This window comes from Aythya marila (assembly GCF_965140915.1).
Source record: "Aythya marila genome assembly, chromosome: 1".
Lineage (NCBI taxonomy): Eukaryota > Metazoa > Chordata > Aves > Anseriformes > Anatidae > Aythya > Aythya marila.
In genome coordinates, this window is record NC_139042.1 from 150,073,220 (window position 1) to 150,086,981 (window position 13,762).

At 42.3% G+C, this 13,762-nt stretch overlaps 1 protein-coding gene across 2 annotated transcripts in view; it reads right to left on the minus strand.

Moving 5' to 3' along the window:
• Window positions 1-296: 296 nt before the first annotated feature.
• NUAK1 (NUAK family kinase 1) overlaps window positions 297-13,762 on the minus strand; it is a 48,140-nt gene continuing 34,674 nt past the window's right edge. For both annotated transcript variants that reach the window (XM_082751834.1, XM_082751835.1), the window contains exons 4-7: window positions 12,760-12,825; window positions 6,097-6,216; window positions 5,693-5,825; window positions 297-4,422 (exon numbers count right to left, since the gene is read on the minus strand). In XM_082751834.1, the coding sequence (XP_082607960.1) occupies window positions 3,269-4,422; window positions 5,693-5,825; window positions 6,097-6,216; window positions 12,760-12,825 (1,473 nt within the window). In that variant the 3' untranslated portion in view covers window positions 297-3,268. The remainder of the gene's footprint in view (window positions 4,423-5,692; window positions 5,826-6,096; window positions 6,217-12,759; window positions 12,826-13,762) is intronic.

Consider the following 13,762-nt stretch of genomic DNA (forward strand, 5'->3'; position numbering starts at 1 on the left):
TGACCACATGTCTCTGGGCTACAAATAAGTTGTGCCGTGTCTCAAAAGCCGGCCTGCTCTGTCTCACCTGCAGCACAGACCTTCTTATCTTCCAGCAGAGAAAGCCCAGTCAGCTGTTATTCTTCACCAAACATTTACAGAGCTGAAAGCTTTGGGCATTTTGTGGTGCCAATTTGTTCATAGCAGGGGAGTCTCTGTGGCCACCCACAGTATACTGAAATGCACAAACCAGCCAAGAAGCTCTGCATAAACAACTTGGTACAATGCGCTGTGATGCTGCTGTATTTCTGCATGACAAGTTCATTACCATTTGGCCTTGGCTGACGCTGATGTACAGTGAAAAAGAAAGAGAGAGACTCTTCACAGTTACATTAATTCCATTTTATTTAATAAAAAACAGTATCAGATTAAAAATACAAACACTTTGGGTGATTATCCAGCGTTTTCCCCTGTGTGCCTCGTAGAGCTCAAACCAACCAAGGATTGGGAGAAAAAAACAAAAACAAAACAAAACAAAACACCAAACAATTTTGGCCGGAGCTGTAAAATAATGTTGCACCAATTAAATTACACCAAATATATTATTATACCTTTGAAATGGCTTTCAGACCAATAAATAAAAAAAAGACAAATTCAAATAAAAAAGTCAACTTTGTATTACAAAAAAATTAAATAAAAATCACAACACTAATAATAACAATGTGCAGTCAAGTTTTTTTTTTCTTCTCCTCTAGGAATGATAACATGCCAGTAAACATGTAACATGCCAGTAACATGCCAGTAAATCCCTACGAAACATTTCCAGTTTGGCAGCAAGCAGTCACTCACTCATTCACATTTGTACACAAGGAAGCAGGCCTGGGCAAAAGCCTAGGTAGATACGAGCCTTCAGGGTGCTCCTCAGTTCCCTGCCACAGCTGGTTGAGTTCCCTTCCCTTCATCGTAAAACCTCTATAAATCCACTCAAGATTTAGCACCAGATCCGCAGGGAAGGTGTCAATCGGTGCAACCCCACCGAAGGGATGCTCCATCACATCAACAGGATGGTGCTGAGTTACACCAGCTGAGGATCTGGCTCTTCTGCCCCAGGGCACAAGTTAAAAGCTGTGGCTGTAAAGTTTCTGAAAGGCCGTGGAGACTACGTTGGGTTGTTTTCAAACACATCACAGTAAACCTGTTAATTAAATAAACTGCAAAATTGGGTGTTAGTTTTGGATGGGCTAAAGGAGCAAATGCAGGACCTGTGAGAAGGCAGGACATCTGAGCATCACACCAAACGTGTCATACAGGTCTGTAGAGAAATGCCCTGAAATTGCCCTTCCTGAGCAAATGAGCAGTGAGCCAAATTTCACTTGACTGCCTGAGAGCACATCTCTCATACATTGTGTGGGTATTGATGCTGTTGACTCCAGGGCCAAATTTGGTCCAGTGTTTCACGAGAAGAAAAGGTTCTCCACAGAGACAGATTAACTGGCTTAGGAAATTTGAGCTCATTCATCTTTATACAAGGCATAAAACCTTGTTGGTTTTTAGGAGGAACTGGCAGACTGAAGTACCGTGACGCACCAAATAAACAATTTGCAAGTGAAATTGCTCCCTGCACCAGATGCCAACTGTTCGTGGGGTTACCCCTGAATTCCCAGAGGAACACTTTTCCGTTTCTGCATTATTTCTAGGATTTTGGACACAGCGGGCCAAAGTCTGTTTTCAGTTCCAGTTCCAGGGGAGGAGTGAGAACAGAGTTTGTGCCATGCTTCTCTCTTCTGGATATGTCTGCACACACGGATTTTGCAGCTGTGGCTCATTTGACATCATAGGCTGAAACCTACCATTTATTCACACCAGTGCACCTCTAAGATAGCCAGGGGCTATGTGCTCACATCAATGTGACTGAAACGGGCCTTAAGATTCCAGTTTGCCCAGGCCTGTCAAACACACAGTGCCTTTCTGACAGAGGCTTACATTCAGGTAATCCAGTAGACCCATGTGATACCTTTATGGGAGTTGAAGCCTTTAGTCTGGATATTCAGGTATGTCTGAGAACACACACCCATATCCTTCCCGTTTTTCCAAGCTGGCGTCGTTGCACACGCAGTACCAGCTACACTATCTACATAGAGGCCTGCATTTTTACGCTAACTGTTATCAAATCTACTATTATCATTTCATCGCTCAATTCTTTTTGCTCCATTACTACCTACTTAGAAACATTTTCATTTGGAGAAAGGCATATTCCCACCAACTTTCTGACCTCTATCCATTTCCTACATGCTACAACCTTTTCTTTACTTAACATTCTGCTCACAAACTACCTGTCACCCTCAGATACTACAAGCTAATAGCAAGGTGGCACCATTTGCTGACACTGACTGAACTCTTGGAGGGTCTGTTAGCCCTTGGAACCCTTTGTTAGATCCATCTACCTATGGGCATCCATCTGGCCGGCCTTTTAAAAAAAGTAAAACTGAATATGTGGGTTGAAATGTTTTGAAGAATCATGTAGCTGCTTACAACATCAATTTCTTCCAGCTTCTGTTCTCATTTCTCTGACTCTGCTTTTGCTGGTAGTTGGAAAAAAAAAAAAAATTAGGGCCTTCTGCTCACTGAAGAGCAATGGCTGTGGGAAGGGCCAGATCTGAATGCCTGCTCCATGCAAGGTTATTCTGGGCTAACACTCTCGAATTATTTGTCCCAGAAAGGGTTCAGACACCTCCTCAGATCACCCTGGCAGAAGGAACCATGGTGACCATCCAGCCTGATCTCCTGCACAATGCAAACCGAAGATCCCCAACATGTAATGCCTGTATCCAGATGAATAATTTCAGGCGAAAGTAAAGCTTCTCTTTCTAAAAGACATCCACAATTGACTTGAAGAATTCAGCTCATCTCTTGATATAGCTAATCTAATATTAATTAGAAACCTCTCAAAATGTGTGTGCCTCACTTCCAGTTTTAATTCTGTCTAACTTTCACTTCAAGCCATTAAACCTCGATGCTTTTGTCTGCTAGATCCTGATACATTTTCATCACATATTCAAAGACCAAAGGATTTTCTGTGGTCAGCTGGGTAATATTTTGAGGACACAGAATTAGAGAAGTGTGAGATGACTTTGGGGCTACTTTAGACTTTGCTAGGAGTTCAGCTAAGTAGGTACAGTCAAGTCTTTTGAAGGAAAACCTACCATCATCAGCAAATCAGTAACCTGGCTTACTTCACCATAAAGGTACACAGAACAACTCCCTCCCCTCCCTTTCCATCTCCCGTCTGCTAGTTGAGCTTGTTGCAGATCTCTAGGGCTTTCTTGTAGACCTGAGTCACATCATCCATGTCTGTGAGAAGGGAAAAACTGCTGTCCCCCAGACGGTTACGATACCGTTTTAGATACTGTGGCCGTGGGCAGTTCTGAAGTCCTTCGAAGTCTTGGATCTGGAGGAAATTTTCAGCAGAGACACAGCTCCGTATCCTCTGTCTGTTTGGCCTGTTCTCTTGCAAGTCCAGCAAATCAAAGGAGTCACTGGACAAAATACTGTCATCACTAATCACGCTGGAAGGGCGACTGTAACTTCGAGGTAATGCATCCCCGGGCAGGACCACTTCTTCCATGGCCTCCAACGTCGGTGTATCAGGGCTAATTAAAGCAGATTCAGTGCTGCTGGTAGAATACTTGCTGTTATGTTTCAAGATACCCTTACGCCTGCAGGAATGACTGTAAGACCCATTTCTGGATGGCTCTGTGACCCCCGGAGAAGTGTCACTGTTTACTGTTTCATCATTATTGTCCAAGAGTTCAGAAGATTCACTTCGTTCCGGAGAGGAGTAATAGCCAGATTCTCTCTGCTGAGTCTTCTTTAGGATTCCTTTTTTTGGCATTAGTGAAGACTGCTTAGTGCCATACTTGGCTACTACCTCTCCCTCCACAACACTTTTAATGGCTACGCCAGTCCTACACAACTCTTGCTCCAGCTTAAAAGCAGAGGGTAACGCTGGGCTGACCACACCTTCAATGAACCCCGCACTGTGAGATCGATGTTCACTGTTGCTCCTTTTCTTCAGGATGCCTTTGGGTCTCTTGGAAGTGGGTTTGGATGCATTTTCAGCTCCTCCTTCCTGGATGGACTGTGCAATGTCATTTTCCTTTTTTGATTTTTTCAGAGACCTTTGTCTCTCTAGTGTGACTTCAGGACCTTTGGGCTTAGAAAGGCACTTCATTTTGGTTTCAGTCTCTGGTTGGAGGCCAGTAGAACGGTGATGCCAATCAATGAACCTTGCCAGCAACGGGGACTCAGAGTCCCTCATGGCATCACAGTCACAAACACTACTCTTGTAGCCCCAGTTAACCCACCAGTGGTTGGCAATATCTTCAATGGTTGCTCGGCGTTCAGGGTTCACCATCAGCATCCACCTGATAAGACCGCGAGCATCTATGGACAAATAATAAAATATGAAGTTTAAAATATTGGCACTCTTGGTTTCCTCAGTTTAAAACTGAAGCCTGAAGCTAATCAAAAGCACAAAAATAATGGTTATTACAACTGGAGATGTGAAAGGGGGCAAGGCTTTGGCCATCAGTCAATGCTGGAAAATGAATTTGAGGACTACTTTCTATCAACAGAGTATGATACACCCAGGGTGAATTGGTACATTTGTTTATCAAATAAATTAAGATTTGTCTTGTATTGGTCAATGAATAGTTCCATATTACTGAAAGAAATCACCAATCTTTCATAGAATCGTAGAATCTTTAAGGTTGGAAAAGACCTCCAAGATCATCTGGTCCAACCATCCCCCAACCACAAGTATCACCCACTAAACCACATCCCCAAGCACCACGTCCAACCATTCCTTGAACACCCCCAGGGATGGTGACTCCACCACCTCCCTGTTCTAATGTTGTCTACTCTAATAATTATAAAACTTGGAGGAAAACAAAGGGGAATTGGGATATTTTAAATGCTCTATATATGACTGCTTTTAGCTTTACTTTTTTTTTCATAAAAAGTGCAGTATTCTGTATATTTTAAATGATTCTTTTTATAAAGAGAGTGACAAGGCAGCAGAAAATTGAATGGATGGCAAACAAATGATGAGAGATAAATATTTAGCTAAATATAATAATATATACACATATACATATTTTTAAGGCTGTAAAGAGCTATTATGTCAATGACCCAGACTTGATGCTTTTCTGTCAAGTGACAGCTTAATGTGTTATCCTCTAAGAAGAAATAAATGCAAACACAGTGGCATTTACTTCAGATTTTGGCCTAGCTTCTCAGATAAGAGGCTGCTTTGCCCTGACCATTCACCCTCTCTCTGCTCATGATATACTACAGTGTAGTCAGAGGGCTGGTCTTTACCAGTATGTTGTATCGGTTTACAGCTTGTCTGAACAATTCCACTTGCAATAGCTAACAGACCTTCTTCCACTGCCATAGATCTAGTTAAAAGAGCTTGCTGAAGTTTCCCCAAGGCAATAAAATCTATCTGCTATAAAACTTTCATTTCAAAAGGGCTTTTGGTAAATGCTGTACCCAGATGGGAATTGAGAGCAGATGAAGTCAGTAGGGGAATGAGAGATTTTTTTTCTGTGTCGTTCTAACATGACACCAAAATATTCCAAAAGGCACGGGGCAAATCTTCCATTCTGAACTCCTGTCAGCTCAATACATTGCCCTCACTCCTTTTTTATACCTGAGGTCTGTGTTGGCTCACGATATTCTCCACTGCTGATTTGCCTGATGAGATTTTTGTGATCAAAGCCATCAAAGGGCATCGTTCCATAAACCAGAGTGTAAAGCAATACACCAAGGGCCCAGCTGTCAACCTGCAATACAGAGACAATGAGTGTGAAGCCCAGGAAAGCTGATCCCCGCCATTCTCCCTGCCATGTCCAGATGCACCTACCGATGGGCAAACCAGAATCTAACATCTAAATAACCACAGGTAAAGCAAACAAAGGCAGCTCGAGAACTTTCAATATGGGAGACACCGACTCACACATATATGTGCAACAACTCTAGTATTAAGACTAACCCACAAGGCCGGTATCATCAAGGACATCCCAGTACCACCACAGAAAAACTGACCCTTCTTACCTCTGGGCCTCTGTAAGGTCGTCCATTAACTATTTCAGGGGAAGCATACAGTGGGCTTCCACAAAAGGTCTGCAGAAACTTGTCTTTGTGATAGAGGTTGGAGAGTCCAAAGTCAGCAATCTGCAAAGACAATTGCACAAGGCTTCTGTAACATTAACAATATCTCAAAGGAGCAGAAAATCCTTTATTGGGAAAGACTAAGCTATACTTGACCCTGCTGCAGGGCAGGGCTCTCAACATGGATAACCTCTCAAGTTCACTTGCCAACCCATTTTTCTATGATTTCATGGCTTTTTTAGAAGGCTTCCTAGAGAAGGAGAAGGGTCCCCAAGTTAAATCCTCCAGACTAGGAACAAGGATGTTTTGATTCCATTCGCAGACAGGTCACTGCCAAGTACAACCATCAATTAGTGATTTTTTGCTAGATGAACTGCATGTGCTTACAAAGACAATTTCATACCGGGAGGCACTGGACTATTGTCCACTGATTACTCTTCATCTTGTATAATCATTAATACCAAGGGAATGCAAACAGAATGTACTACTGTTCTTATATTGCACATGCAAGCCCAAAGCCAAGACCTTTCAAAACAAGAGGAGGAGTGAGGCAGGTGTGTCATAGGAAACTAAGTGTAAGATTACAAAAGCAAGTGATTCTTGAAATCATGTGGAACATAGCTCTGCTTGAAAAGAGGGGAAAGTGAGGCAGACAATAACTGTTACACATTCAGGGACTCCAAGCTGAGGAATCTGAGTCGTTAAGCAAACGAGATGTCTATCATGAGATAATAAACACAAGTCTGGTTCCTAACTGGAAACAATGGGCCCAAATCTGGCTTTCCCAACACAAACAAAACTCCCCTTGAGACCGTTGGGAATCTTGCCCATGTAGGAATTGCAGGATCAGGTCCAAATAATTTGTTTACTTCAATTCCCTGTTCTTGTTCAAAACAAAGGCTGAGGATAGCAACACTAAATACTCCCACAACCTTTGCATTTCCTTTGTTTCTCTAGCAGAAGGCAACACATCTCATTTTTTATCTTGTTTGAAACCTAAATGTTTCTGTTTCCTAGAGATATTTTTATGACTGCCCACTACTGACATAGGACATACATAAAAGACATAAAGCACCGGCATAAAAAAGGTATTATCAGTTTATAGCTTTAAGAGACAGGGGCTTTCTCTGGGTTTTTCTCACCTTATTCATGTCTTTTCTACCAGAAAGAAATTAAACCCCAGAAAGAAGCAGTGATTACTTGATATTATAAGAAAAAATTCAAGATAAGACAAAGTGACCAGAAAAGAAAGGGAATTTACCAGCAGCAGCAATCACTTTTGACTTTCTAAAATGTGTATCACCATTGCTGCTAATACCTGTTTAACTCCAATGTCTAGCAAACTCTTGGGAGACATAAAGAATTTGTCTCTATTAACTATCAAAACTAAGCTAAAAAATGTCATAGTTGAGACTGAAGTAAGAAAGCTGGTGAAGTACAGACAGAAGTTCCCAATTTTCTTTCCTTACTATGAAAAAAAAATATTTATGGATAAAGTGAATATATAAATATCCATAAATACCAATCTATCTATATATACACAGATATACTTTCATGTTAAAAATATAAACTTCTATTTTAAAATATCATTTTCACAATTTTTTTAAAGTCACAGAGCAAATATGAAATTTCATACTTCCCCCTCTCCTGTTTTGATGTTCAGTGTGTGCAGGTATTCTGCTGACAATTTGGGTTCACAATGTCTTGCTCAAAGAGCAGCCGATTCCTGTTCATTAATATTAATTCATTCCACCACGTCCATTCATGGCTTGAATTTGCTCAGTCCCCCAAACAGCGTATCATCAACCCACAGCAGAAAATTCAGCCCTTAAATAAACGTGGTTTGTAAAATCATCATTGTATGGCTGGAATGTCATTGAAAACAGCTGGTGTACAATTGCAGTCTGCAAACATATTCTCATGGCTCAGATTGCACTTAATTGCTCTGAATTCCACTTTCTTATCAAGTCACCCTGACTGGCTTGCAGGAAGTTGGTTTTAAGCCCTATGAAGTGTGCCCTGTCAATCATGGGAAGAATGGGATCATTTCAGCACTGAAACTTCGTGCTGGTCACTGAGTTTTATTTTAGTTCAGGATGCAGCTAAGACAAGGACAGACACTGCACAGTGTGATTCCTTAAGAAAATACATTCCCTTAACACCATGGAATGTATAAAATGCATGTAGATGTGCATGAATATATATAGGGCTACACATACCATTGTTCACACTAAGAAACTCTCAGACCGGGCATTTATGTTTTCATTTTGACCATTCAGGAAAAGAGTATTTATGTTACAGTCCACTCCCATACTCACAGACTGATGTTTATCAGCTTTTCCCATTAAAACTGTCATGCCCCCCCAAAACAAGATTAATAGAAGCCAACATTACTTCATGTTCTTGGCACTTAAATGGAACTAAGGCATCAAGTCAAAAAACTTCCTAAATTGGGAGGAGCTGGGAAGTGGGCTTTATTCCCCTCACTTCAGGAGGTGAATGTTTCGTATTTATTGTTACTCTGATCAACCAGATGCAATTTATTGTTTAAGCGTCGACTATAAATTCCATGAGGTTTGCACTTGTGGAAACCGTCGGTTTTGCCCTGCTTAAGAATCTGTCTTTTTGTGCTGTAGACAGAAAAATAATTAAGTCTCTTAGAGCAATTGAAATGCGTGTGCACCGGGTGAGACTTCCAGCAAGGTAAATCCCAATTACATACACTTACCCTGCACATACGAAACCCTCATGGGTTCTCGGTGGTTAGTCTGATTGGTGTCCCCTTACCAGCCCAGGAGAAAGTGTAGTTAGTGGGATTATGTTACTATTATACTTGCATTTTTGTCTCCTTCTATCACTTTGGGGCTGATCATGCAGCTTGCGTCAAGCTCTGCTAGACATCTATTTTAGGTGCAATTCCCAGTCCAGGAGCCGCCGCAGCCCTGCTGTGAGCAAGGAGGCTCTCTCCGTCGCGCCAGGCAGCGTGTCAGAGGCATCCCTGGGGGTAGCTTGTGGCACAGGACAGGGACACAGCATTTGGATAGCAAGAAGCACTAGTTCCCTGGCTGTCGCACTGTGCAGCAGTTTCTCTGAAGCTCGCTGAGTGCAGTTTGGGGGATTTAGGCACTGGGGAAGCACTGCAGCACTGCACGGGGTGCATGTGGTCCTCATCATGCCGTTTGCAGGAGCTAATGGGGGCAACTACACCCTCACCCCACTGCTAGTTCTTCTAGCAAAGTCATCCCTAGAGTGAACCAAACACTAGGAACTCAGTGCCTTTAAGACTAACAGAGAAAAGGAAGGATTCAAGGCTTTTTTTTTTCAAGACCACAAAGGGCAGATGCCTAAATCTGGTGTGAACCTCTTCCACACAGAGCTCTCCAATTCACCAGCTGAAGGCAGCTCTTGCAGTGCTCTGGGGCTGCCTTAGCCCTGCTACCTGTCTAACCCTGCCCACCCCAGCTGCGTTAGGACTATGAAGGAAGATATCCTCTCCAGAGTATGAAAGTGCCCCAGTTGGGTGTATATCTGGCGAGAAAGGCAAGATAGCATTTGATGAATTGGCTGTATTAAACCCTTGTACCCCGCAGATCTGGGTGCATGTTCAGTCTTGTAAGTGCTTAAAACTCATTTCATTTATTTGTGTTTGCTGCATTTAGGGGTTTTAAGCAATAATTTGCAGAAAATACTACCACATATACCAAGACACTGAAAAACATAACTACATAACACTGATCAGATCACTTTCTTCCCCTCATTGCCCTCCAGCTCTGGCCTGTAGACCTACAGGACTCTTCAAAACTTGTAATTTTTTGTCAGCTTTCAGACACCGGTGTTTCCTAGTTGCTGTACTTCAACACAATTGTTTCCAGAGACTTCTACTCACTACTTTAACTTAAGAAAAAAAGCTAATTATGTTTCCAAACACCGTTTCATGACCTTCATTTCTATAGCTAAAATTTACAAATGGTTTCCAAGTTACTGTAGTATCATGTAAAATGGCTTGGGGCCCTTTTAGGCTGGATAATAACTTCTGATGGATTAATTGTCCTCTTTATTTCCTGTCCTGGAATTACTGCTTGAGTTGTGCTACACGGATCTATTTTTACCATATCTTATTAATTTTGTCCTCACGTTACTATGACATATTTGTGTATATACCGCAGTGTCTAGATCATTGGATTCTTCAGAAACATGTTTTCAATTGCACATTGCACCCAGGAACAAAGGGATTCCTTTCATTTTGTCATTCTTAAAATCAGACTGCCAATTTTGTAAGTGCCTTGTAATCCACTGAATGAAATGTAAATAGTGACGGAGTACAGATAAGACTATCACTCCATTTCTAGAAAATGTCTTCCACTGAGTTCTTGAAGCTATCAGTCAATACCATCCCCCAAACTGCATATTTCTCTGTTTCCACCTGAATAACCAGATATAAGAATAAACTATATACATAATTTCAGAATCAGGACCTGATAGATTTGCTCCCAATAAATAATTTACAGCTCCATATGTGTTTCCTTGCCAACGGTTACTGTTTAGTGAAACAAAGAAAAAGTGGGAAGTAAAATTCTGTGCAACTAACACAGAAACCACAGTAATGCATTCAAGGCTTCAGGATCAAGGAAATAGCAGCGGTACATTTAACATCAAGTATTCAAAGCTGAGCTTAGTCGTGAGGTAGGAAAGGTGTAAAAGAGACGGAAGGGAGAAAAAGGTAAACTACAAAAAAAAAAGAGTTGCCTCTTGAAGTAACCCTCATTCAAACGCTATTGATATTGATATGCATAAAATACAAACTGCTTCCCCAGCTCATTTTATTTATTAGCTTCATGAGACTTTGTGGATACTGTTAGCAGTGGGCAGCTAGAGAGCCTGAAGCCACCCATCCACACGAGTCAGCCTTGTCCACTGAGCTGTGCTCTGAAGTCCTCAGAGAAGTAACCGGAGAAAGGCTGGAACTATACAAAATACCCACCTAGCAGCTCAAACACCATTTAGTTCAGGGAAGGGCAGCCTTCATGGAAAAGGTGAGTCCAAACGGTTGGACCTGAATTTCTTGGCACAGCAGTGCCCGTCTCTGTGGCAGCTGAAATACATCTGTGGTTTTGCAGCCCCTGGGCCCCCATCCTCCCTCTCGCCCCCGCAGGAAGATCAGGCTCTCAGAAAGAAGACAGGGGAGGCTGCTGAGCCTTCTGACAAAGCGCAGCTCCCCAGAGGCTCGGGGAAGTGATTGGTTTTGCATATGAAGACTACAGTGCCGAGATCCAGGCCACCGCAGCTAGCAAATTCCCCAAATTCCTCTTTTCTCTCAAGAATTCCCTGATTAGCTGGGAAGATAGCTTGGTGCGTAATGTGGAAAGAAAGGTCATCCTGCCTGCGGAAGCCTGTTCCGTATACAATGTCCTAGAAAGGCGACTTTTTGTTTTCAGCACTGCTCAGACCATCTGGGGCTGCCGCAGGGAGCGGCGCTGCGGGAACAGAAGCGGAGAGGTTCGCCCTGACACGGGATGTTAACAGCAAAATGTCCAAGCGCTGCATAGGATGGGCCTTCTGTAAAAGCCTATTTTTAGAAACCGCATATTTATGTGTCTTTAATCCACCAGTTGATCCAAGTTAGCTTCTGTCATCAATGCTACACAGATGGCGGCTACCATATGCTACTTTCCATTTCCATTGCACAGCAGCTTAAAATGAAGACAATCTCTCCAGCGTAAGCAGGAGGCAGTGCGTGCAGCCTCAGGACTTTCAGCAGAGAAAAAGCGAAAATCCAGACTATTTAGCTGGCTATGCAGACAGCTCCTTGATTGTTTTCCTTTGTTAATTAAGCAAGGATGCCCAAGAGTCAGCAGAAACGCTTTGGCGTCCTTGCCTCTGTCTGTGTGTCTGCAGATCAGTGAACCCAGCCAGCCAGGCAGGAACAAAGCTGAAAGTGAAACAGGTTCAGCCACCTGAAGTCTTCACTAATCCCTGCATTATTTGTCTTTGTGTTGCAGCTTTTAGCAAAAATGGAAGAAGAAGGGAAAAAAGGTCATTCCCATGCTTTCACTGGGGAGCAATGACATGGAAGTGACATCACTGACATCACTATCCAAAGTATACGTTTGTGTCTGGAGTTCCAAGGCCACTTCCTAATGAAGCACATGTGCTTTACTAGGTTTATTTTGAAACTCTATTTGCTTATTTTCTAGCCATGATCAAAAGGACATTCAGAGTGTTCTGTAGGAGGCACTTGAACCCTGTAGACCAGGAGGTTGTTTTTTTTCTCTAGCCCCAGCAGCAGTCAGTAATAATACCATTTGTAAAATAAACTAATTTGCACAAAACGTGCTGCTGTTTCCACCAGTAAATAGATGCTGCTTGGAGAATCGTGGTCTTTGGGTGGAAGGACAGGGCCTCCTCCCCCAAATTTTGCACAGTTTCAGTTAGCGTGTCTGACTCGTCACCAGTGGTGCTCTTTCCCCAACCTCCAAACCCCTGAGCCTCTTGCCAGATGCTGTTGCTTAGTAGCTGTTGCCATAACACTGGCTCTTCTAATACCTTGGATAAAAATGTTACAAAACATGCAAATCCATTCTGAGAAGATGAGAGAAAGAATCCTACCTTAATATTAAAATTGTCATCGAGAAGGATGTTTTCCAGTTTTAGGTCCCTGTGGACAACTCCGTTCTGAAATAAGGAAGGAAGAAACAGAATATAAGAAAATATTGGGCAAATCAAAGGTGAGCTGGCAGGGTGGTCTTTGCATCTGCATTTCAGGGCTGATTTCACTGTCATAACACTCACGGCCCAGTGACTAGTGACAGGCGATGTATTAGTCACTTGGTGTGTGGTTAAGGGAAGAATGACTGGAATCTGTCCTCCCACAAAGCCCGTAAAACAGCAGGAGGGGGGGGGTCTTTTTAGAACTTAATTCCAGCCCGGATCCTGCCCCCACTGCATGAAAGCAATATATTCTTCCCAGGCACCAGAAAACAATATCTGTCAATGACGTTAGTCCTTACAAAAGCCCTCCTTCCTCCAGTGTGCAGCCGTGTGGATCAGGGGAGTTAAAATCCTAAAAGACTGTAAGTGTTAGGGATGAAAACGAACAAGCTGGGTTTAGGTCAGAGACTTCTTTGAAGAAATTTGGGAAAAATTAACTGCACCAAAAAGGCCACTGCAGCTTTTCAGTGCTTCACAGTGAGGACTTTGAAAATCTGCCTTGTTTATCAGAATTCAAATGGAGATTAAAATGTTCAAGAATTCAAACAAAAGACTGTGTTAGCTGCTCGTTGCCTTTAGCCTCATGCAAGTTTTGGCTGTATGCAGCAGGGATAAAAGTCCATGACAGCCAGTCAGTTACTTTGGATTTAATTGCTTACATTGTTATTCTACTGGGTACCATGATGGATAAAGTCGTTAGCAAAGGGTATCTTTCTAGTGCTCCTCCTACATCTGGAAAAGTTATTTCTAACTAGTGAGTACATGCTAAAGCTGAACACTCATAGCTTTCTCCAGGCTATTTTGCTTTCATGTATTTTATATACTTTATAAAGCTCTTCACTTGCACATTGAAATTGTGAATTGTCATTAATTTGCATATATTAATATCCATGTACTAGAA